Consider the following 23,236-nt stretch of genomic DNA (forward strand, 5'->3'; position numbering starts at 1 on the left):
TTCTCTTCCCTCTACCCTCAGTAAGGGTAGAAACAAAAAGCAGGACATAGAACTGTTTACAAATCCTGGTCACAACTTTGTCAAAAAAACACAGAAGAAAGCTGAGAAAAAATACACCAAAGAATGAAGTGTTTGTCTTGGGAGGTAGAAATCCAGTTGGTTGCCTTCTGCACGTTCACATCTTCTACAGCAAGCATGCACTGCATTTAGAATCAGACGATGTATAATTGTAGCTGATTATCACTCAAACCCGATCCCATCACTACTGCCTTTACAGAGCCGCGCTGGACGCAGAATGGCCACCTGCCCTGGGGTCTCCGTCCACTTTGCGCTGCCCCCACCACACTCAGCCTCCCACTAGCTCCTCCATCTTGACCTGCAGTCCCAAAGCCCCCGGTCCCTTGCAAAGCACCTGGTGTGGTCCTGGGAGGAGCCCACCCCAGTCCACAGGGACCCTCCCTGCCCGAGACCACAGCCCAGGCCAGCACACAGGGACCGTCCACTGGACCAGTACCAGCCTCCAGGATGACTGGCTGGACTTGAAGCCACACATGGCTCTGGGATGAGGTACCTGGGGATGAGCTCCGGGGATCCCCCAATGGAAGGCACTGAATACAATGTGGGAGGGGACACCAATGTCCTGAGGTGCCTGTGGCGCACCTGGGGCAAGGGAGGGAAGGAGCAGAGACACACTGGCACACACTTGCACACACACACAGACACGTGCTCTCACACACATGCACACACTCATGCCCACAAATGCACACACTCACGCTCTCACACATGCTCACTCATGGACATGTCCACATATGCACAATCTCATACATGTGCTCTCACACATGCACACACACGCATGTGCTGTCACAGATGCACACACACACACTCTCACGCTCACTCGTGGACACGTTCGCACATGCACACACTCGCACACACACACGGACACCCTTGCCTGTGTCCACAGTCCTGCTCTGAGCCAGCAAAGCCCACCTGAGTATCCAAGGAGCAGATGACCCTGCCAGTGAGGACGACACCAGGAAGCTTGGGAATAGCCCCCAAGTGGGCAGTTGGCGAGGTGTCCCCAGGTGAGGGAGACACGGAGATCGGGGTGGAGGTGCCTTGGCCAGGCCAGCGATGGGGCAGCGATCCAGGCTCTGTCCTGGGTGCACCCTGGCAGAGCTCTGGGTTGAATATGTCCCATGACTGGTGAGCAAAAGGGACGGCCATCCTGAGAGCTGCATTCCGGGGCCAGGGCAGCCCCGCCAGCCTCCTCCAGCTTCTGGGCACCCCCTCCGTTGTCCGCAACCCACCCATCCTGGGCTGGACCCTCCTCCCCTGAGCTGGTGCAGGTTCCCTTCCCTGACCCCAACACATCGCCCACCGCCGCAGCCTCCAGCCCCGTCACCAGGCCGGGTGGCCACCGCCCACACCCTACGTCTTCACCAGGCCGGGTGGCCACCACCCACACCCTACGTCTTCACCAGGCTGGGTGGCCACCGCCCACACCCTACGTCTTCACCAGGCCAGGTGGCCACCCCCCACACCCTACGTCTTCACCAGGCCGGGTGGCCACCGCCCACACCCTACGTCTTCACCAGGCTGCCCGGGAGTTTCGCAACCACACACTGCTGAAACCAGCTCCCCATGCGGTCCTGCCCCGGCCCTCCCTGGCCCTATGGGAAACGTAACTCCTTCCCCCACCCACCCATCCCAGCTCCCTGAGGAAACCCAGCCCCTCCGATCCCTTGTCTTCTCTCCACATCCTCCAGCCCCTTGCAGGCCTCCAACCTCCACCCAAGGCACCAGCCCAGGCGAACCCTGCTCACGCCTCCCCGGGGGTCTGCAGAGTCACCCACCATGGCCATTCCTGACCTAGATCACAGCCACTTCTAAAAGCCCTGTCCATGGAGCCCCCAGCCCACCCTGGGCTTGGCTCCCATGGCCGTGGGCTCACAACGGCCCTGGGTGCCTGGGGTGCCTGGAGCCTGTGCTCCCATGAGCTCTGCCCCCCATTGACGCCTGTCCGTGCTCTCTGCTCGTCCAGGGTCCCCTCGGAGGCAGGGCCTGAGGCACAGGGTATTCAGGAACCCCCACTGGAAGGGCCCCCACCACCCAGCCTCAAAATGCCTGGTGCTTCAGTTTCCCCAGTCTTCCTGGAGGGGCATGTCCCTCTGGTCCGGCAGCTCAAGCCCCGAGGAAGGTGAGCAGCTGACCCGTGAGGACCGTGACTTTTTTAATGGGAAATAACAAGTGAGCCCTCGCGCTGCCATGGGACCGCGGTGGACCAGCCTGGGGCATCCCGATGGGACAGCACACGGTTCCATGGATACTTGGTACCCAGACAGGCAAATCCAGACACAGAAAGTGTGCGGGTGGCTGAGGGGAGGGGGATGGGGAGGGACCACTGATGGGTGCGGGGCGTCCTTTTGGGCTGATGAGAATGTTCCGGAACTAGAAGCGGTGGTGGTTTCCACACCATGGTGAATGTTCTACAAGCCCCTGAGCTGTTTGCTGTAAGATGGTTATTTTGTGTTGCGGGAATTATACCCTCAATACATTTTTTTTTTTTTTTTCTGGAGACAGAGTCTCGCTCTGTGGCCCAGACTGGAGTGCAGTGGCGCAATCTCGGCTCACTGCAAGCTCCGCCTCCCAGGTTCACGCCATTCTCCTGCCTCAGCCTCCCAGGTAGCTGGGATGACAGGCGCCGCCACCACGCCTCGCTAGTTTTTTGTATTTTTAGTAGAGACGGGCTTTCACTGTGTTAGCCAGGATGGTCTCGATTTCCTGACCTCGTGATCCACCCGCCTCAGCCTCCCAAAGGGCTGGGATTACAAGCGTAAGCCACCGCGCCCGGCCCCAGTACATTTTTTTAAGTGAACAGTTTGACATCCGTGTGTCAATGCTGGGTGGGGACAGGCGCCCCTCCCCATCCTAGCGCTCCCCCCCATTCCTAGGGCTCCCTCAACCTAGTGCTCCCCACCCCATCCTAGGGCTCCCCCTGATCCCAATGCTCCCCCCATCCTACTCCTCAGCACCCCCGGCAGCTCACTGCCCATTCCCCCAGACCTCCTTTGTGCTCTGCCACCAGGGATGCCCCTCTGGGAAGCCGCCCAGATCCTCCCAGAACAGGGACTATTCCCACAACAGGTTGTCCTGGGGGACGCCCCTATCACAGCCAGACACCCTCCACTGCTCACACTGTGAAGAGCTCATTCCTCATCCAATGTCTTTGGGGACCTGAGACGCCCCCTGGCACTGCCACATGGAAAGGCGGGGCACAAGGGGTGGTCAGCAGGCTGGAAGCGGGCTCTGGCCCCAAAGGCAGACAGACAGGGGCCTCTCTGCCTGGGTGGCCGGCCAGTAGGCCTCAGCGGGGCATCTGAGGACCTCCTGGCACCAGGGTCCCCTTCCCACATCTGGTGATGCAAACCGGATCCCGTGCAGGAAGGAACTGGCGCAACCCTGGCAGGCGTGCCGCTGAGTCAAGGGCAGGCGGTACTGGGGGAGTCAGCATGCCCAGGGGTCAGGCCAGTGTCCCTGGGAAGCCCAGAGTGGTCCCCATTGTCGGTCACGAATACCCCACCTCTCTCAGCGGCAGGCTGAAGTAGCAAGATTCTTGGGGTCCCTGGGGCAGGAGAAGAGAGGAGGGGGCCCTCTGTGCCCCCCTACTGCAGGGCAGATAGAACTTTTTGGCTGGGGAACAGGGTTACTCTGCAAAGGTTTGCACAAGGGCCCAGACACAGAAGAGTCTGAGAGGAACAGAATTCCCAAGCAGAGACACAGTCACTTTTCCAGGTGGAGACACGGAAACCAGGTGTCGGCCAAGCCCCACCTGCACAGACCCCAGGCCCAGGCCACCTGCCTCCCCACTCCCCCGTCCGCCCCCACATCCCCAAGGTGAGGTAGAAAGATACATCCCCCAGAAACGAAAGGACAGACCCGGTGCCTGGGATCAAGCATTAACTTTTCTATGAAGCAAGGCTCCCTGGGGCTGGGGGGTGCCGTGGCCAGGGGCGTGTGCACACACTTGTGGCTCAGACGCATCTGCGGGGCAGCAGCCACCTGAGGCCAGGACCCCACGCGACCCAGTTCTTCAGAGGCCCGGCTTCCCCCATCTGGCTGGTTATTTGGGCCCATCTCCCCCAAGCCTCCCAGGACAAAGGCTGTGTCCAAAGGACACCTCGACCCCAAAAGCCGGACCTGCCTGGGAGTGATTAAGGAGGGACTTTGATCATAATCCCGAAAGACACCATCTCAACGCCATCCTCCAGAATACGCTGAAACCCCTGAAACCTAAAATCCCCAAAATCACAATCACCAGAGGGTTGTGTCACGTTAGGCAGAGCTAGGACCCTGAGATTGTCTTTATTTGGAAAGTAAGTGTGCTCAAAGGAGATGCACACAGTGGTCAGGTTGACAAGCATGGCCTTTAATTTGGGTATCAACTCGATCATAGAAGAAGTGAAAACACAAGCAAAAAATACAAATCTCCCCGCCAAATTATTCAGTTGCATGAGACTTCCAACCCCTCACAGGCAGTGCTATGTTTGCCTTCAAAAAAAACAGCCTTGGGGCCGGGCACGGTGGCTCACACCTATAATCCCAGCACTTTGGGAGGCTGAGGTGGGTGGATCACTGGAGGTCATGGGTTCGAGACCAGCCTGGCCAACATGGTGAAACCTCATCTCTACTAAAAATACAAAAAAAAATTAGCCGGGCCTGGTGGCACTTGCCTGTAATCCCAGCTACTTGGGAGACTGAGGCAGGAGAATCGTTTGAACCTGGGAGGCAGAGATTGCAGTGAGCCAAGATTGCGCCACCGCACTCCAGCCTGAGCAACAAAGCATGACTCAGTCTCAACAACAAAAAACAAAAAACAAAAACAAAAACAAGCCCTTTGGCTGGGAGTAGGGGCTCACACCTGTAATCCCAGAGCTTTGGGAGGTGGAGACAGAAGGATCACTTGAGCCCAGGAGTTTGTGACCCACCTGGACAACATAATGAGACCCCATCCCTACAAAAATTCAAGAATCAGCCAGCAGTGTGACTCCAACCTGTGGTCCCAGCTTGTTGGGAGGCTGAGGCAGGAGGATCGTTTGAGCCCAGGAGGTCAAGGCTGCAGTGAGCCACCATTGCACCACTGCACTCTAGCCTGGGCCACAGAGCAAAACCCTGTGTCAAGAAAACAGCAAACCACAACAAAAGTCCTTTGTCAGAGAAGACTTCAACCAGGTCAGCAACCTCAGAAGCAGATGCTTGCTGACACCAACGCTCCTTCCTGTTACAGAGCACGTTCGGCGGTGAGCTGAGCTATCCTTGGGAATCTGACCACTGGAGAAGATGGATTCTAATATTTAGTACTAAATCTAACAGAAAACCAGTGCATGCTTTACTTTGCCTAATGGATGGCACCTTTAAAACCAACTCTGCTTTTTTTTTTGAAACCAAGTCTCACTCTGTCACCCAGGATGGAGTACGGTGGTGCGATTTCAGCTCACTGCAACCTCTGCCTCCCAGGTTCAAGCGATTCTCCCACTGTCTTCCCGAGTAGCGAGGATTACAAATGTCCACCACCACACTTGGCTAATTTTTGTATTTTTGTGGAGACGGGGTTTCACCATGTTGGTCAGGCTGGTCTTGACCTCCCTATCTGAGGTGATCCGCCCACCTCGGCCTCCCAAAGTGCTGGGATTACAGGCATGAGCCACTATGCTCAGCCTCCGTCCCCACTGATTTTTATCAGCTATATACAATTCATGCCCCTGTTGATTAGGAAATTCCAGAGCTTTCCTGGCTTGTTTCTGTATTAACAACTGGGAAAAGTACAGTACCTTATCAGCATGTATTTGAAGATTTGGTGGACTGTGTGGAAGAAAATGGATTTCAATAGAATCCCCAAACCATAATGACAGATTTGGAATTAGATGTGATCAAGGCTTCTAACAGTGACTTTGAAGATGTCACCAATAAAGTTTGTCTTTTCTGTTCAGCCCAACGCACTGGGCGGAAAATTCAGACGAGACAGGAACTTCCGTTTAAAGATGCGTCATTTGCCTGCGTGGGCGTTCCTCCCAGCTGATGACACCCTGGAGCGTTCAGGGAATTAACAGCTGCATTTGCCCTAAGAAGCCGGGGAAGTTACTAACTGGCTTGAAGATACTCATGCGTATGGCAGGATGAGAGGACGCTTTGTGATGCTGTTGCTGCTCCATCACCAGCACTATTTCCGCCAAATCTGCAGTCTGTGTATGAGGCCCACGCGCAGTGGACCTCCCGTACCCCCAACACCACAGAAGCGCGGCACGGAAGACGGGAGAATCTAATAGGAATACTCATGCGGTATGGGCCGAATCACAGAATTTCAAAAGAAGCAGTGATGGCTCATGCCTGTAATCCCAGCACTTTGGGAGGCCAAGGCAGGCAGACCACCTGAGATCAGGAGTTCGAGACCATCCCAGCCAACATAGTGAAACCCCGTCTCCACTAAAAATACAAAAATTAACCCAGCATAGTGACAGGCGCCTGTAAGCCCAGCTACTAGGGAGGCTGAGACAGGAGAATCGCTTGAACCCAGGAGGCGGAGGCCACAGTGAGCCCAGCTGAGATCGTATCACTGCACTCCAGCCTGGGCAACAACAGTGAAACCCCATCTCAAAAAAAAAAAAAAAAAAAAAAAGAGCAGTGCCACGCAGATGATCAACGTGAGCGTGTTCTCCAAGGAGAGCCACAGCCTATGAGAAAAAAAGCAGTTTCTCGTCGAAATGCACAGGCTCGCCACGTGGTCGTGAGAGGCAACCAGCTCTTAGGAAACGTCTCTGTGCAGCTGCCCATCACCTGGCCCTGCCACACACTTTTTCATAAATCCAATTTTCTTTTTTTTTCTTTCTCTTTTTAGTTTTTTCCCACTATTTTTTGTTATTTTCTTTTCTTTTTGAGATGGAGTCTTGCTCTGTCATCCAGGCTGGAGTGCAATGGCGCAATCTTGGCTCACTGCAACCTCTGCCTCCCGGGTTCAAGCGATTCTCCTGCCTCAGCCTCCCAAGTAGCTGGGACCACAGGCGCCCACCATCACACGTGGCTAATTTTTGTATTTTAGCAGAGACGGGGTTTCAGCATCTTGGCCAGGGTGGTCTCGAACTCCTGAGCTCAGGTGATCCACCCATGTTGGCCTCCCAAAGTGCTGGGATTACAGGCGTGAACCACCGCACCCAGCCTTTCCTACTACTTTATTTACTTTTTTTGAGTCAGAGTCTTGCTCTGTTGCCCAGGCTGGAGTGCAGTGGCGCAATCTTGGCTCACTGCAACCTCCGCCTCCCGCGTTCAAGCAATTCTGTGCCTCAGTCTCCTGAGCAGCTGGGACTACAGGCGCCCGCTACCACACCTAGCTAATTTTTGTATTTTTAGTAGAGACAGGGTTTCACCATCTTGGCCAGGCTGGTCTTAAACTCCTGACCTTGTGATCCACCTGCCTCGGCCTCCCAAAGCGCTGAGATTGCATATGTGAGCCACCCAACCAATTATTATTATTATTTTTTAAATAAGGTCTCTGTCACCCAGGCTGGAGTACAGTGGTGCCATCAGAGCTCACTGTAGCCTCGAACTCCTGGGCTCAAGCAATCCTCTCACTTCAGCCTTCCCAGTAGCTGGGACTACAGGTGCACACCACCATGCCCGGCTAATTTTTTATTGTTTGTAGAGATGGGGTTTCATTGTGTTACCCAAGCTGGCCTTGAACTCCTGGGCTCAAGCGATCCTCTTGCCTCAGTCTCCCAAAGTGCTGGGATTACAGGTGTGAGCCCCCCATTTCTTTATGAGCACAGTTCATCTGCCCGTAACTGTATGCAACCTTAGTAGCCTGAGGGTTTCTGCAACAATGTATGTTACTATGGCCTATTGTATTGTGAAGTGACCTCTGAAGTTTTTATGCTTTTCAAATAAATCCCCTTTTCACATGCAAATAAATGTCTTTTTTTTGAGACACAGTCTCGCTCTGTCACCCAGGCTGGAGTGCAGCGGTGTGTTCTCAGCTCACGGCAAGCTCCGCCTCCCGGGTGCACACCATTCTCCTGCCTCAGCCTGCTGAGTAGCTGGGATTACAGGTGCCTGCCACCACACCCAGCTAATTTTTTGTGTTTTTAGTAGAGACAGGGTTTCACTATGTTGGCCAGACTGGTCTCAAACTCCTGACCTTGTGATCCACCCGCCTTGGCCCCCCAAAGTGCTGGGATTACAGGTGTGAGCCACCATGCCCGGCCTAAATGTCTTTTAAAGAATCTTTTAAATCATTTTTTCCTGAATTCGGTTTTTGGAATTTTGATCTTTTGGGATTTCCACACTCAGAATGATGGCACTTGGGACTGTGTCTTTTGGGATTCAATCAGCTCCTGCTATAGAGAGCCCCAGTCCAGCGGACCCCTCCTAGGCCCTGAGCGCCAGGCAGGCAGGAAACTGAAGACCCCTCCCTGAGTCAGAGGCAGGGCCCTGGGCAGGGGTGCGGCAAGACCCCACAGGCCTCCTGACACAGGGGAGGGGGCGGGAGGAGCCTCTAGGACAGTGACGGTGTCCCCACAGGCCCTGGACGCAGTATGGTGCCCAGCCCTGAACTGTCCCCACAGTCACTCCCGAGACCAGATAGATGTGGGCACCATCTGCCACGTGGGATTCTGGGTGGCAGGTGAAGACAGAGCAGGGGCTGTAAGTCACAAGACTCTGCCCCCACCAAGAGAGGGGAGCCCGAGTGTCCACAGGTAAGGACCACAGATAAGCAGGCCGGCCACGGTTACTTTCAGGAGAGGCCACATAAAATGTAAGCTTCCGGGACAAGCCCAGGACATGGCAAGGTCCACGGGCCTGGGCCAGGTCCACCCAACACTGCAGGCACTGCACCCCCCCACGCACACGCTCGCCTCCCACCCGGGGCTTCGTGTACTCATAGATACACACGTGCCCTCCACGCACATGCCTGCCCCACATGCTGGCAGCCCCAAGGTGGGCATCCAGCCCTCCCTCAGTGCTGGGACTAGCCCCACTCTCTGCTGCGGGACCCCCGCATGGTCCCCGGGGGTTACCACCCCAGCATCTCTAAGCCTGACTCTCCTGCCCCTCGACAGCCAACCCTGCAATCAAACATGGGTACCCAGCCCAGGGAGGGAAGTGAGTTCTCCCAGCTGGACACTCACAAGGGATGTCCCCTCTGTTGACGCATGACACAGCCCAGGCCCAGCCTCCATCAGCATGAGATGCCCCAGGGCCCACACCAAGGCTGTTGGGACGGGCACCTGGAATGCCCCCCGTTCCCCAGCAGGCTGATGCCTGACAGCAGAGAAGCTCCCAAGGGGCAGGCAGCTCCAGCTAAGGTCCCACAGCCCCCATCTCTTTGCTCCTGGCCTGTCCCTGCTTGACACACACCGTTTCCCAACACCTTGGCCCTCAGTCACACTCTTCCTGGGGGCCTACCCTCCTGTGCATCTCGGGCTCCCAGCCCTGACGCAGCCCGGCATCCAGCTGGCCCCCTAGGGACCTGCACAGACTGAGTCTCTCCCTCAGTGCCGGCTGGGCAGCAGCAGGGCCTGCCGGGCTCAGGCTTGCCAAGGAGGAAACGGGCAGGTCCACGGCCAGGGCGGCCGAGCGTCGCGGATGCACGCCGGCCGTGGTTATTTTTAGACAGGACTCGCAGGGCTGCCTGTCACAGAAGGAAAAATAAAACAGAGTCTGACGCACCAGTTCAGGCTCCAGCAGCAGCTGAGCATCTCACCAGACCCCAAGGCAGAGAGCAGGGTGGGGGCCCAGCCTCCGGAGCCAGGGTCCGCGCAGGATCCGTCCTCCCCGTCATTCATCCCTGGGGCCAGGAGCTGCTTTCAGGGACGCCCGCCTCTGGGCCACAGAGATTCCAGGCAGCTTCCCAGGGAGAGAAGGTGCCCGAGCCTGGCGGTATGCTGGTCAATGTCTGCACCCAGCTCCCTGGGAAGGAAAGCGGGGCGTGTACCAGCCCCTGGCGCAAGTGCTCCCGCCTCAGCCCATTTCAGGGTGGGAGCTGCTGGTGCTCAGCCCTGCACAGGGTCACGGCAAGTGAAGCAGCAGCCGCCTGCTCACGGCGCACAGACCTGAGGCCTCGTGTCCAGGACCTGCCCATTGTCCCGAGCCTGGCTCCCACAGGCCAGCTGGCCAGGGCTGCCCGATGCCAGGTACCAACCACCAAGGAGGAAATATCTCCAACAGGCACTCGCCTGAGGGGCTTGGAAGGGCTGGGCAGGCCCTGGAAAGGCTCCTGGCATCTTTCGCCACGGAAAGGCAGACAAGACCACAATGGGCAGCCCCCACAGGCTCACAAGCCCTGGCGTTATAAAAACAGCAGCCGGCGCTGGTGGGAGGGGAAGTTGTAGAGACGCTCGTCCATGGGGATGGGGGCAAAATGGCACCACCTCCTGAAAGCTCCCTGGACAGTGCCCCACAGTCACACACCAGCACCCCGATCCCTGGGGCCGCTATACACACAGTGAAAACCGCAGGGCCCAAAGAGGCCAAGGCCACAGGACCCTGCTTATGAGACGGACACCCAGGCCAGGCACCCAGAGACCGACACAGATCGGTGGCTGCCAGGGCTGGGGGCAGGGGATGCGGAGTGATGCCCTCGGGCACGGGGCTAGCTGTGCCATGGCTGCACAGTCTTGGGAATGCAGGAAAGCCCCGAGCTGCTCACTTGACACGGGTGGGTCCTTGGTATGTGAATTATCTCTCAGTAAAGGTGCCCTCACTCCAGCGTCCACGATAGCAGCCCACGAGACAGCCCATGGGACAGCCACGGGACAGCCCACAACTGAGCATCATTCACAGTGAGCAAGCGAGATCCCCCAACATGCGGCAGGGGAGGGTGCCGGCGAGTGACGGGCCAGGTGGCTGTCCTGGGGGCAGTGGCGGGAGCTCTCAGGGACTCTCGGGGGCTGGGTGTGCTGCCACATGGTTAAATCCACTGGGGAGAAGCCCCGGACCCACACCCCCGAGGTCAGAGCGCGCCTGTGTGTGCCGTGGTCACTAGGAAGCCACACGCCTTTTTCCCAGGGGGTTCGAGGAAATTCCACGTGGGCCTCACAGTGGAGCCCAAACCCTAAGCAGGCCCCACCGGCTACAGAATCCGCAGGACCACGTACAAAGGGAACCCAAGGCCCCTTGTTCAAAGTCACTAAGAAGTCCCAGAAGCGGAGAAGCGAAGCCAGAGCAGCCCCAGTGAGCGCCAGGCCCTCGTCGGACGGATCCTCACACAGAGGACGGTGTCCCCGGCTCCATCAAGACACAGCCTCAAACCGTGGCCTTGGCACAGAGGCGACTCGGCAGAGCCCTGGTCCTGGGCCAGGCTCCCCTGCCCCCAGCCTGGCTCCCCCAGGCCAGCTCGCCAGGGCTGCCTGACACCAGGGGCAGGCAGGGGTCTTCCTGGGGACCCTGGCAGGTGGGTGGAGCCGGACTCCTGTCCAACAGCAGCAGGGACCCCACACCCTCCCCGAGGTGAGATGGGGATAGGCTGGCCACGCCCCACCATGAGAGGTGGCCTTGAGCAGCCCCGGCTCAGGATAGCATCCTGGCCCTCACTCCCCGGGAGCAGGTGGCCCCGGCTGCCCAGACTCGCCCACTGCAGAGGCCCTGCTTGCTCTGGCATGGCCACCTCCACTGGCAGGGTCCCTGCAGGAGCAGGAGTCTCCTGACCACAGCCCCCACCCCCAGGCTGGCAATGGGAGCACAGCCTGCGTCCTCCCAGAAACCCCCACGTACCGGGCTCTGGTGTTGCTCCCACGCGGCTTTGACTGTGACTGTAACCCCAGAGTGACCCCCGGGTGTACCCCAGCCCACCCCAGCCCCACCCAAGGCCCCAGCCCCCTGACCCTAGGCCCCGGTCCCTGCAGAGGGAGGCTGGGGACTTGGCGAGGACGCCGCCTCCAGTGACAGTCCTCAGAGGTGCCTGGGAACTGGCTCCGGCCCCGTCCGCTGCCCTCATTTCCTCTGCCGGCTTCCTCTGCGGGGGGCGGGGAGGCCAAGGCCGCCGGTCCCACTGGTGCTTGTTCCTCTGTGAAAGGCACGGCCAGGCCCAGAGGGGCCCAGACGCCAAAGCCCTCCTGTTACTGTGGCCTGTTGAGGGGACAGGGGTCTCCCCACCACAGACACAGGCTCCTGGGCCCCTGGATCTGTGCCACCAGGGATAGGACCGCAGGCCGTAGGCCCCACGGCAGGTGCTTTGCATCAGGCTCCCTCCCAGGAGTGGTCAAGTGGGCCTCCCGTCAGCCTCGCCCTGAGGTGCACAGAAGGGTCAGGTGGCCCTCGAGGAAAACCACCCTGGAAGAGCCCTGTAGCCGGAGACAGGAGGCCAGTGACAGCAGGAACAGCGTGGCCCCAGGCTCGCCACCACACCACACCCGAGTAGACACAGGGGCGCGCCGTGGACCCTCTGCCTACCCCGTGGCCTGAGGAGGAGGCAGAGGACGCCACGCAGCTGTGGCCCTGGCCTGCTTCCTCCTCACACCCAGCCAAGCGCCCTGGCGGGTTCTGAGGCTGGGGGCCAGCACGTACCCTCATTTTCTTCCAAGGATTAACTCTTCCTAGGACGCAGTCAGAGTCTCCTCATGTCTTGAGGCAGCTGTGTTCACCCCTCAGACCCAAGGGGACCCCCAGATGTGTGTCTGGGACCACGGGCTGCTGGCCCAGACGGCAAGGAATGGATGTGCTCACAGTTGTGGAGGGTGGAGGAGGAGAGCACGGTGTGGGCAGGGCCGCTCCCTCCGAGGCGCTGGCGGGACCCTTCCTGCCTCTCCGGCATAGCCCCAGGTGCTCCTGGGCTTGGCTTGGCTCCAGCCTCTGCACGTGGCCTCCTTCCCCGTGCGCGCCACTCCTCCCCTTTTTATCAGGCCCCAGTCATTGGATTCAGGACCCACCCCACTCCAGGCCGACCTCATCTTAACCTGATTACAGCTGCAAAGACCCTAGTTCCAAATAAGGCCCCATTCCGAGGTACTGGGCGGGCATGGGTTTGGGGTGACATATTCCACTCAGCAGATGCCTCCGGGGGCACAGGCGGGAGCACAGTTCCCAGGTGGCCGGGGTGGTGGGTGAGTGCAGAGAGGACGTGAACGGTCACTAGCCCTGGAGCTGCCGTGACGGCCCCCGGGTTCTCTCAGGAGCCTCCTGGAACATGGGTGCTGCCGAACCCCATTAAAGAGGTGAAACAGACACAGAGAAGTTATGACACCTGTCCATGGTCACACAGCAGGGCCCAGCTCAGGACACCAGCCCACGGCAGAACTCTCCCGTGAGGCAGGGTCAGGGTTGGGAGCCAGGGAGGCAGCGGCCATGGCGGGGAGTCGATGCATCCCGAACATGCAGGGCGGCATAAGGCAGACCTTCCAGCATGTTCCACACAACACAACAGCTGCCAGCCCACCCCAGCCGGCTCTGGGGCACTCAGGCCCACAGGGTGGCCACCGCAGGGGCAGGTGCTGGGTCTGAACCCCCAGCAGGGGCTGCTCCCTCTGGCACACCCAGCGCCCAGGCTGGTCCTTTGGGTCACTGCACCGCCCCATGGAGGGAAGCGCACAGCCTGGCCTCCTGGAGAATGTGCCGGAATGAGGGAAATGGCCTCCCTCAGGGGGCCTCACACCCACACCCTCCCCGAGTGCCTGCACTCACGCTGGCAGGTGGGAGCCAGACCCATGCCCAGGGCCCATGGCCTGCATGTGACTGCTTCCCAAGGCCACTAGCCACACAACCTTCCCATGGGACCCTCTCCAGGAACCCACCTCGGCCTGCACACCCGAAGCCTAAGGGTCTCGGTGGGAGACCTGAGAGGAAGTGGGGGGATGGGCCCAACCCACGGGCACAGCTTCCCCTGGGGCATCCTCTGAGACCCCAGGGGGCGAAAGGAGGACAGGTAGCTCCTCTAAGGGCAGGTGCTTTGCTGCCTGAGCCTGAGCGGTCTGGGAGGCTGCAGCAGCAGCTGCCTTCAACCAGACCCCACACATGGCGCCCGGGCAGTGTCAGCCGTGGGGCACCTTCCAAGGGGAGGACTCCCAGGGGCCACCCAGGCCCGTGGCCTCCTGCTCAGCCCCTTGAGCCCCTGAGTCCAGCCCTGCCCCTGCCACTAAGGCCACGCCTGGCCCGGGGTTCACTGCCTCCTCTGCCCTCTCCCCATCAGCACCATCTCCCTGAGGCCCAGCCTGCCCAGCCCTGTGCCAGGGATCCAGTTCACATGAATGCTGAGAGCAAGCACCACTGCCAGGCACAGGTATTTCTCCCAGGAACCCCTCATGGTGCCTGGTTCAGGTCAGACACAGGGAGGGACCGTGGGCAGGAGACAGGGCGTGAGCCAAGGGACAGGGGAGAGGCGGGGGTGTGGGGGTGGCAAATCCAGGCTGCCACGTGTTCCGAGAACTTCCACAAGCTCCAAGCCCTGCCCACTGGTCAACAGTGACACCTCTGCATCGGGGTCAGCCATGACAGGCCCTGCCCAGGTACCCACCCTTGCCTCAGTGCACCACGGCTGTCCCTTCAGATCTGCCCATCACAGCCATTCCCACCTTACAGATGACGAAACGGGCATGGAGAGCCAGTCACAGAAGGGCCCGTCAGCAAACCAGAGGCGGCCCCAGGGCAAACTCCTGCTCCTAACTGTGCAGAGCATTCGACCCCCCCTCTTCAGGCTGAGCTCGCCTCTCCGGAAGATGGAGCAAGGCGGCGTCCCCAGGCCCACTCCCAGCCTAGGACAGCTCCAGGCCCCAGGGCTCAGGACGAGTAGAAATCACGGCGCTCTGAGGCCGCACCAGGGAAGGTGAAGGCTGGGGAGGGTGAGCAACAAGGTCAGCCCCCTCCCTTGGAGCACTCAGGTAGAAAGGGTGACCTCCGCTCGCTCAAGGCCATGCCACCCCCTTCCTGCCAGCCTGGACCCGGCCGTCCTGCCCACGCGCCACCCCCATCACCCTGCCTTCCCTGGCCGCCATGCCCACCCCAGAGCGAGGTTTCATCTGTGCAGAGTGGAGTTCAGAGAGGCTGGGTGAGGAGCCCAAGGCCACACAGCACAGAGGCTGGAGGGCTGCAGCTGCCAAGAAATCCCCCAGGGTCACTCACCCACGCTCCTGAGTGCCAGGGAGACGGGGGAAGAGCTGGGCTCCAGAGGAGGCGGCTCTTCCTGGTGCTCGAGCAGGCTCCTGGGCCGGGTGCCCCCCTGCCCTGCCCACATCTGCCCGGTGGGGAAGAAGGTCAGGACCCAAGCAGCCCACAGTCTGTGCCCACAGCCTCCACTCTAGCTCAGGCCCTGCACTCTCGGGCATCTTTGCCCCCTGTACCACCACAACTGCCATCACCTCTATGGAGACTGGCACCAGCTCCTGTGATGAACAAGGAGCTGGCCCGGCAGCGGGGCGGGGCCTGGTGACTGAGGTGAGACCCCCGTGCCCAGGTGCTGGCACTGCCCCAGATGCTGAGTGACACACAAGTCAACTGCCAGAGCAACAAGCATGGGCCCCTCCCCTCTGGGTGCCCCCCACAGACACAAGCAGCCTCAGAAGGAACCAACTCACTCCAGTTCGGGGATGGCAAGGAGCCAGCCGTGTGCTGCAGGAAGCTTGGGCCCTGGGGGTCTCTGTCCCAGCACCACGACCTCCAGCACAGAGCCAAGTGCTCACCAAGCACTAAGCCCACCTGGGCCTGCCACAGGTACTGTCAGCTCATGTTATAGATGGGAAAACCAAGGTTCACAGAGGCAAGGCCAGGCGGAGGGACTGCAGCGTCGGGCAGCCAGGCTTGGAAGACTGGGCTAAGTTTAGCGGGAGGGCACGGGACCCCCCTCTCCTCCCTAACCCCCTCAAGGGGGCTGCTGCAGAGCCTAGACCCAGCCCCTTAATCCGAAGGAGGGTACTCTTCCCCACCAGCACCAGCACCTCGGGCAGCCCCTCCTGGCAGGTGGGCCCTGGAGCCCAGCAGGTGCCTGCAGCTCTGGCCCAGCATCTTGCAGAGGAGAGACACTCCTTGTCTCCAACAACTTCTTCTCCTCTAAGTCATTAAATGGACACATTAGAATTACTCAGATCACAGCTGTTTACCCAGGGAAGGGCAGAGCCAGTGCTACTCAAAGGCAGGGGAAAGGGCTTCTCATGGCGAAGGGCAAGGCCAGGCCCCAAGGCAGGGTGTGGGCTGAGGGTCCCCTCTGTTCTGGGGGCAGAAAGGACCAAGCACTGTGGGCCACGCCTGGCATGCAAATGCTATGAGGACCTGCCCCAAGCCTCCTCCACCCCCTGCCCTCGGGCCGGGGAGACATCACAGCTGTTGTGGGGGCTACTGGGCTCTGGGCCTTCACCTGCCCACCACACAGGGACTTCTGAGCCCCAGAAGTCACTAAAGGAAGTCATTTCTGAGCAAGTGACACCCACAGCCCTAAGCCCAGCAGACAGACCTCCCACCAGCTCCCTTCCTCCGAGAAGCAAATGCCTTCAGACCAAGATCTGCCCGGGGGACCCCCGTGTATCCCTGCCAGACTGCATGCCCTGGGCCCTGCTCCAGGGAAGGAGACACAGGAGATCGCGTCACATGCAAACACGCTTTGTTTGGGCTGGCTCAGCCTGGTGCCAGAGCCCCAGTGACGTGTGGGTGGGACTTGGCCCTGGGGCCATGGATGGCACAGGGCGGGGGGCGGTTATCTCCCACTCAGGCCAAGCAGGGGCCAGATCTGAAGAAGCAGAGGTTAGAAAGCCCACTGCTTCCTGGTGGCGGATGGGGCTTCCAGCTGCCCCCAGCCCCCTCTGCCTATCCCAGCTGTCCACCGCAGCCGGAGGCCAGGCAGCCATGGGTAATCGTGCCCTGCCCGGTGCACTGGCCACACAGGGTAAGAGGCCTGGCCTCAGGTCCCCTGCAGCCAGCTTGACAGAATCACCTCGGGCCCCCACTGTCAGGGGGTCTGGGCATCCACCAAGCCCCTCTCTTCTGAGCCTGTGCCCACTGGGCTCTGTCATGTGGACTGGCCCCTGCTCCCCCCACATCCCCCGCCCGCTGCTGGTGGCTGGGCAGGGCTCCGAGAACCGCTCCCAGCCTGGGAAGAAGCCTCCCACGCCAGGGCCCCGGACCCAGGAGAGGCCATGGCAAGCCTGAACCCCATCTGGCTGACACCCTCCACATCCCCAAGGGCCCTTAGTCTGAGACCAACTCTCCTGGACACCTGGGGCCCACGCAGGCCCTCTGTGCCCCAGTTACCTGTGCCCGGGAGGCAGCCACGGAGTCGCGACCACGCGGGGGACGCCAGCCCACAGGAGGAGGCCGGTTTGTGCTGAAGCCCAAGGCCTGCCCCTCCGAGATCTGGGGCCGCCAGGGGGTCCGGCTGCTTCTGCGACTGGGCTCGGGGCGGGGAAAGGGTTAATTTCCATGCAAACCGGGAGCCGGTGGGGCCCAACGGCATCGCGTCCGCAGCGGAGGGAGGCAGCGGCGCGCAGGCCGGGCCGCCAGGGACTCACCGGGGTCGAAGTGCGAGCTGAAGGCGAAGCTGGGGTTGAAGAAGGACGACGACATGGCCGGGCCAGCGGCCGGCGGGCATCCCGGGCGGGCGCTGCGCTCAGGACGCCCGCGGCCCCGGCCCGCGCCGCCGCATCACCCAGCGGCCGCCGCAGGTGCGGAGCGCGCCGGCCCCCGCGCCCCGCGCCCCCCGCCGCAGCCGCAGCGCCCGCACCGGTGGGGGCGGCGGCGACAGACGAGGCGCTCCGCCCGGCCCTGGCGCCGCGGGGCTCCGCTGGTGCAGTCCGAAAACGCGGGCGGGAGCGCGCGCGGAGCGGAGCGGGGGAGGGGGGGCTCCTCCGCGGCCGGGGTGGCATGGGGGGGCAGGGAGAGGGGGACACGGAGCGGGAGACGGAGGGGAGCATGGAGTGGGGGACACGGAGGGGGGACATGGAGGAGGGGGACGGGGGGCGTGCACGGAGGGGGGATGTCACGGAGCGGGGGGATGGGCCGGAGCAGGGAGCACGGAGGCCTGGGACTGAGAGGGGCACGGAGGCTGGTGGGTGGGAAACGGAAGTCATGAGTGGTAAGTCGTGAGTGGGTACGGAGGGAATGCCGGCGTGGGGGAGGGGGTGCTCCTAGGTGGGAAGGTTCAGGGAGACAGGTGGGGGAACCCGGGAGCACACCCAGGGCGGGGCTTGGTGCTCAGGGGCCCTCCCCTCACTTGGACGTTTGGAGGCAGCTGGTGTCCGTCCCCTTGCCCCATGTGCTTCGGGTGGCACCTGTGCTGGTGGAGTGGGGTCCTGGCTTTGCACACAGGCCTGCTTCTATTCCAGGCTGCGACAGCCATGAAGGAGGAACCTGGCTGAGTCTCCACCTGCCCTGGACTGTGCCATGTGCTTAGTGCAGCAGATTCGCCTGGGCACACAGGGGCCATCCCTTCCCTTATGTTTCTCCCAGCATCCCCCGTCCCTGCCCCAAAGCCCCACCTTGCAGGGTTGGGGCGGGGCAGGTTCCACCCAGCCCACCCCTGTGGGAGCTGGGAGAATGAAGGTGCAGTGGAGGCTGGTCCTGGTGGCTCATGCCTGTAATCCCAGCATTTGGGGAGGCCAGGGCAGGCGGATGGCTTGTGCTCAGGAGTTCCAGACCAGCCTGGGCAACACAGCAAGACCCTTTCTCTACAAAAACTAGAAAAATGAGCCAGGCATGGTGGCGCTCACCTGTAGTGCCAGCTACTTGGGAAGCTGAGGTGGAAGGATCACTTGAGCCTGGGAGTTAGAGGCTGCGGTGAGCCAAGATGGCACCACTGCACTCCAGCCCAGGTGACAACGAAAACTTGTCTCAAAAAAAAGTGTCCTGGAGACTCGCAGTTGAGTTTGATGCACCCTCATCCACTCATTCACTCACTCACTCATTCATTCACTCACTCATTCACTCACTCACTCATTCACTCACTCACTCATTCACTCACTCACTCATTCTGGGACCAGATGGCTAAGCCCCTTGGTAGGGCCCAGCTGGGGTTGGGGCCTGTGGAGCAGGTGAGAGGAGCCCACTCCAACAGGGCTTTTAGGAGTTTAGGGAGAGAAAGGAGCCTGTTCCCGGCAGAGGGGCCTGCAGAGATCAGGACAGGATGTTTTGGTCACGGGGCAGGTGGAGGCCAGGACCCACCCTTCTTTTCCTAAGGGGGTCCCTCATGTAGGAAGTTTCCTCCCAACAGGCAAAGCAAGGGGCCTCCACCCTGTGCCCTCGGACCTTAAGGGGCCCTGGCTGTAGGAGACCAGACACCAACTACACCTGGGGAGAAGGAGACAGGGCACCCAGAGCCTTCTTCACGGCCCTGATCGCGTGGCCAGCTGAGGCTGTAAGGGGCATTGCCCCAGGCTGCCGTTGCAGGTGAAGGAGCCATGTGGGTAGAGTGGCTGATGGGGGCCTTGCGCGCAGGAGGCACTCAGAGGCCCTGGGCCACCTCGTTCGGTCTGTGCCTTCAGGGAGCCCAGAGGGCTGGGAGGATCAGTGCCACCCAGCGGCAGGGATGGTTGGTGCCAGCAGGCTGTGACACTGGAGTGCTCCAGTGTGACGGACAGAGGGTATGGCATACCCTCATGAGTCTCCACTCTGAGTCCCCTGTCAGGGCCTACCCTCCCCAGCCGAGGAAGGAATGCCCTCGTCTGCCCAGCCTGGAAGGTGCCCTGGACACCTGGACCTAGGCACGGGGAGGTGGCCAGTGGCCCTGGGTGGTTGCTGGTTGGCATGTTGGGGAGAGTTTCTGTCCAGAACTTCCGTGCCCACAGTGGCCCTGCCTTGACAGCCTGGGCGGCAGAGTGAGACCTTGTCTCAAAATAATAATAATAATAATAATTGATAAAATTAAACATTGTGGCCGGGCACGGTGGCTCACGCCTGTAATCCCAGCACTTTGGGAGGCTGAGACAGGTGGATCACGAGGTCAAGAGATCGAGACCATCCTGGCTAACACGGTGAAACCTCGTCTCTACTGGAGTGGCCAGGACAGCTTGCTGTGACCAAGAGCTGGATCCTCTCAGGTTTGCCTGTGAACACACGCTGTACACTTGTGGCTGGGCCACAGCGCAGGGGCTTCATGCTGTGGATCTTCTTGGGGGTCCAGGAAGGACAGGGGAGAAGCTGCCCCTGGGCCCCAGGCCAGCACTCCCACCCCATGTGACCAGAGCGACACCCCTTCTCCAGGGTGCACGGGGCCCTCTGAGATTTCGCTGGAACCAGGAGTTCAGATGCTTCCACTAACCGTGACCTTAGTGGGGCTCCCCAGGTGCTGGCTTTTGCCCACACTGGGACAGGACCAGTGAGCACCTGTAGATAAGAGGTCCCCGAAGACATAGCTGTCCCCTATCCCCTGGCCTGGGGGAGGCATGATCTCTGCCCCCGGGACTCTCTGGAGCGCAGGAGGAGCTCACCGAGGAGCCCAGACTGGCTGGGAGAGTGTCCGTGCAGAGGCATTTCCCGTCCAACAGGAAAAAGGCCAAGAGGCCCGGCGGGAAGCCCAGGTGTGGTGGGAAAGAGGGGGCAGGGGCAGGAGGAGCCTGGGGGTCTGGGGATTGGAGACCAGAGTGAGGCATGCACGCCCAGAGCAAAGTTTAGGGGGCACCCAAAACTCAGCAGTTATGCCCATCCGCAGATAAACCATCAGCAGGATGTGATCTGTCCATACAATGCAATGGTATTGGTCCATACACAGGACCGACGCCCTGACCACACGGTAACACGGATGACACATGCTACAACATGGATGACACATGCAAATACCATGCTCAGTGGAAGACATAAAAGGCCAGAGTGTGTGATTCCACTTGTATGAAATGTCTGGAACAGACAAATCCACGGGACAGAGGACAGGTGGAGGGCCACAGCCGGGGGAGGGGCACATGGGGGCGATGCGGAAGGGGCACAGGGCATCTTCCTGAGGGGAGGAAACTGTCCTGAATTAGCTAGAGGTGATGGCTGCCCACCCTGGTGAAGATGCTGAAACACTAAGCCATACCCTTTGAAGTGGTGAACCTCATGGCCTGTGATTTATATCTCAATAAAGTTGTTAAAAACAGTAATCAAGGTAGCTAAGATTTGAATACAATGTTTTGTTTTGTTTTATTTTGAGACGGAGTCTCGCTCTGTCGCCCAGGCTGGAGTGCAGTGGCAGGATCTCGGCTCACTGCAAGCTCCGCCTCCCGGGTTCACGCTATTCTCCTGCCTCAGCCTCCGGAGTAGCTGGGACTACAGGCGCCCGCCACCTCGCCCGGCTAATTATTTTGTGTTTTTAGTAGAGACGGGGTTTCACCATGTTGGCCAGGATGGTCTCGATCTCCTGACCTCATGATCCGCCCACCTCAGCGTCCCAAAGTGCTGGGATTACAAGCATGAGCCACCGTGCCCGGTCACAATGTTTTTTAATTTTATCAATTATTATTATTATTATTTTGAGACAGGGTCTCACTCTGCCACCCAGGCTGGAATGCAGTGGTAAAAACTCCGCCTCCTGGGTTTAAGTGATCCTCCCGCTTCAGGCTCCCGAGTAGCTGGGAGAACAGGCCCCTGACACCATGCCTGGATAATCTTTTTTTTTTTTTTTTTTTTTTGAGACGGAGTCTCGCTCTGTCACCCAGGCTGGACTGCAGTGGCCGGATCTCAGCTCACTGCAAGCTCCGCCTCCCGGGTTCATGCCATTCTCCGGCCTCAGCCTCCCGAGTAGCTGGGACTACAGGCGCCCGCCACCTCGCCCGGCTAGTTTTTTGTATTTCTTAATAGAGACGGGGTTTCACCGTGTTAGCCAGGATGGTCTCAATCTCCTGACCTCGTGATCCGCCCGTCTCGGCCTCCCAAAGTGCTGGGATTACAGGCTTGAGCCACCGCGCCCGGCCGCCTGGATAATTTTTGTATTTTTTGTGGAGATAGGGTTTTACCGTGTTGTCCAAGCTGGTCTCAAACTCCTGAGCTCAGTTGATCCACCCGCCTGGGCCTCCGGAAGGGCTGGGATTACAGGCATTAGCCACCGTGCCTGGCCTTAATTTTATTTTTGAGATGGGGTCTCACTCTGTTGCCCAGGCCAGACTCCAAATCTTGGGCCTAATGATCCTCCCGCCTTGGCCTCCACAGTAGCTGGGATTGCAGGCATGAGCCACCGCACCCAGCTTAATACAACAAAATTAATTTTAGAAATCTATGACAAGCAGCTGGGCGCGGTGGCTCACACCTGTAATCCCAGCACTTTGGGAGGCCAAGGTGGGCAGATCACGAGGTCAGGACTTCGAGACCAGCCTGGCCAACATGGTGAAACCCCGTCTCTAACAAAAATCCAAAAATTAACTGGGTGTGGTGGCGGGCACCTGTAATCCTGGCTACTAGGGAGGCTGAGGCAGGAGAACTGCTTGAAACCAGAAAGTGGAACTTGCAAACTTGCAGTGAGCCAAGATCAAGCCATTGCGCTTCAGCCTGGACGAAAAAGTGAAACTCTGTCTCAAAAAAAAAAAAAAAGAAAGAAAGAAAGAAAATAAATCCATGACAAGCACAATATCCCAGTTTTGAATAAAGGTGAGAGCAGTGCAAGCCGTCTTGGAGCCGGCGGCCCAGAAAGGGCAGTCCTGTTGTCCTGGCACAGGGGCCTTGGGAGCCCCTGAGCCTGCGGACAGCCGTCTATGTCCCCCTCCCAGGTCTTCCCGGCCTGGGGGAACAGTGAAGATCACTTCCTAGGCATTCAGCGCCTTCCCTGCTTTCCACAGGGTCCTCACTGCCTGGGGGTGGATCTCCGTAGGGTCCCCTTCTACAGACTGAGACCTGGAGGCTCCGGAAGGGGTCAGCGTGAGGGGTGGGCCTGGGGCAGGGGGAGGACAGGTGGGAAGGAGGGCAAGAAACAGAGAGCAAGGCAGGGCTCTGGGGAGGGGCTGCGGGAGTGTCCCAGGCCTGTCAGAAAAAAAAAAAAAAAGGACCACACGGGGGGCTTCAAACCACAGAAAGGGATCCTCTCAGCTCTGGAGGCCAGAAGTCTGGGGTGGAGGTGTGGGCGGGGTCGCTCCCTCCAGAGGCTCCAGGGGAAGGTCCTTGCCGCCTCTTCCAGCTGCTGGTGGCCCTAGGCGTTCCCGGGCCTGTGGCTGCACGGCCCCAACCTCTGCCTGCGTCATCACACAGTCGTGTGTGTGTGTACATGTGTGTCTATGTGTGTGTGTATGTCTGTGCATATGTGTAGATGTGTGTGTCTGTGTTGGTGTGTGTGTGCATGTGTGTGTGCATACATGTAGGTGTGTGTTGGCATGTA

General features: G+C 59.7%; 1 protein-coding gene across 1 annotated transcript in view; it reads right to left on the bottom strand.

The window, feature by feature from the left end:
• Positions 1-17,603, bottom strand: part of AATK (apoptosis associated tyrosine kinase) — a 47,013-nt gene extending 29,410 nt beyond the window's left edge. Inside the window, exon 1 of the mRNA XM_025362213.1 lies at positions 17,475-17,603. Coding sequence (XP_025217998.1) covers positions 17,475-17,529 — 55 coding nt within the window. The 5' untranslated portion in view covers positions 17,530-17,603. The remainder of the gene's footprint in view (positions 1-17,474) is intronic.
• Between the last annotated feature and the right edge of the window lie 5,633 nt (positions 17,604-23,236).

The sequence above is a fragment of the Theropithecus gelada genome, chromosome 16, assembly GCF_003255815.1.
Source record: "Theropithecus gelada isolate Dixy chromosome 16, Tgel_1.0, whole genome shotgun sequence".
Lineage (NCBI taxonomy): Eukaryota > Metazoa > Chordata > Mammalia > Primates > Cercopithecidae > Theropithecus > Theropithecus gelada.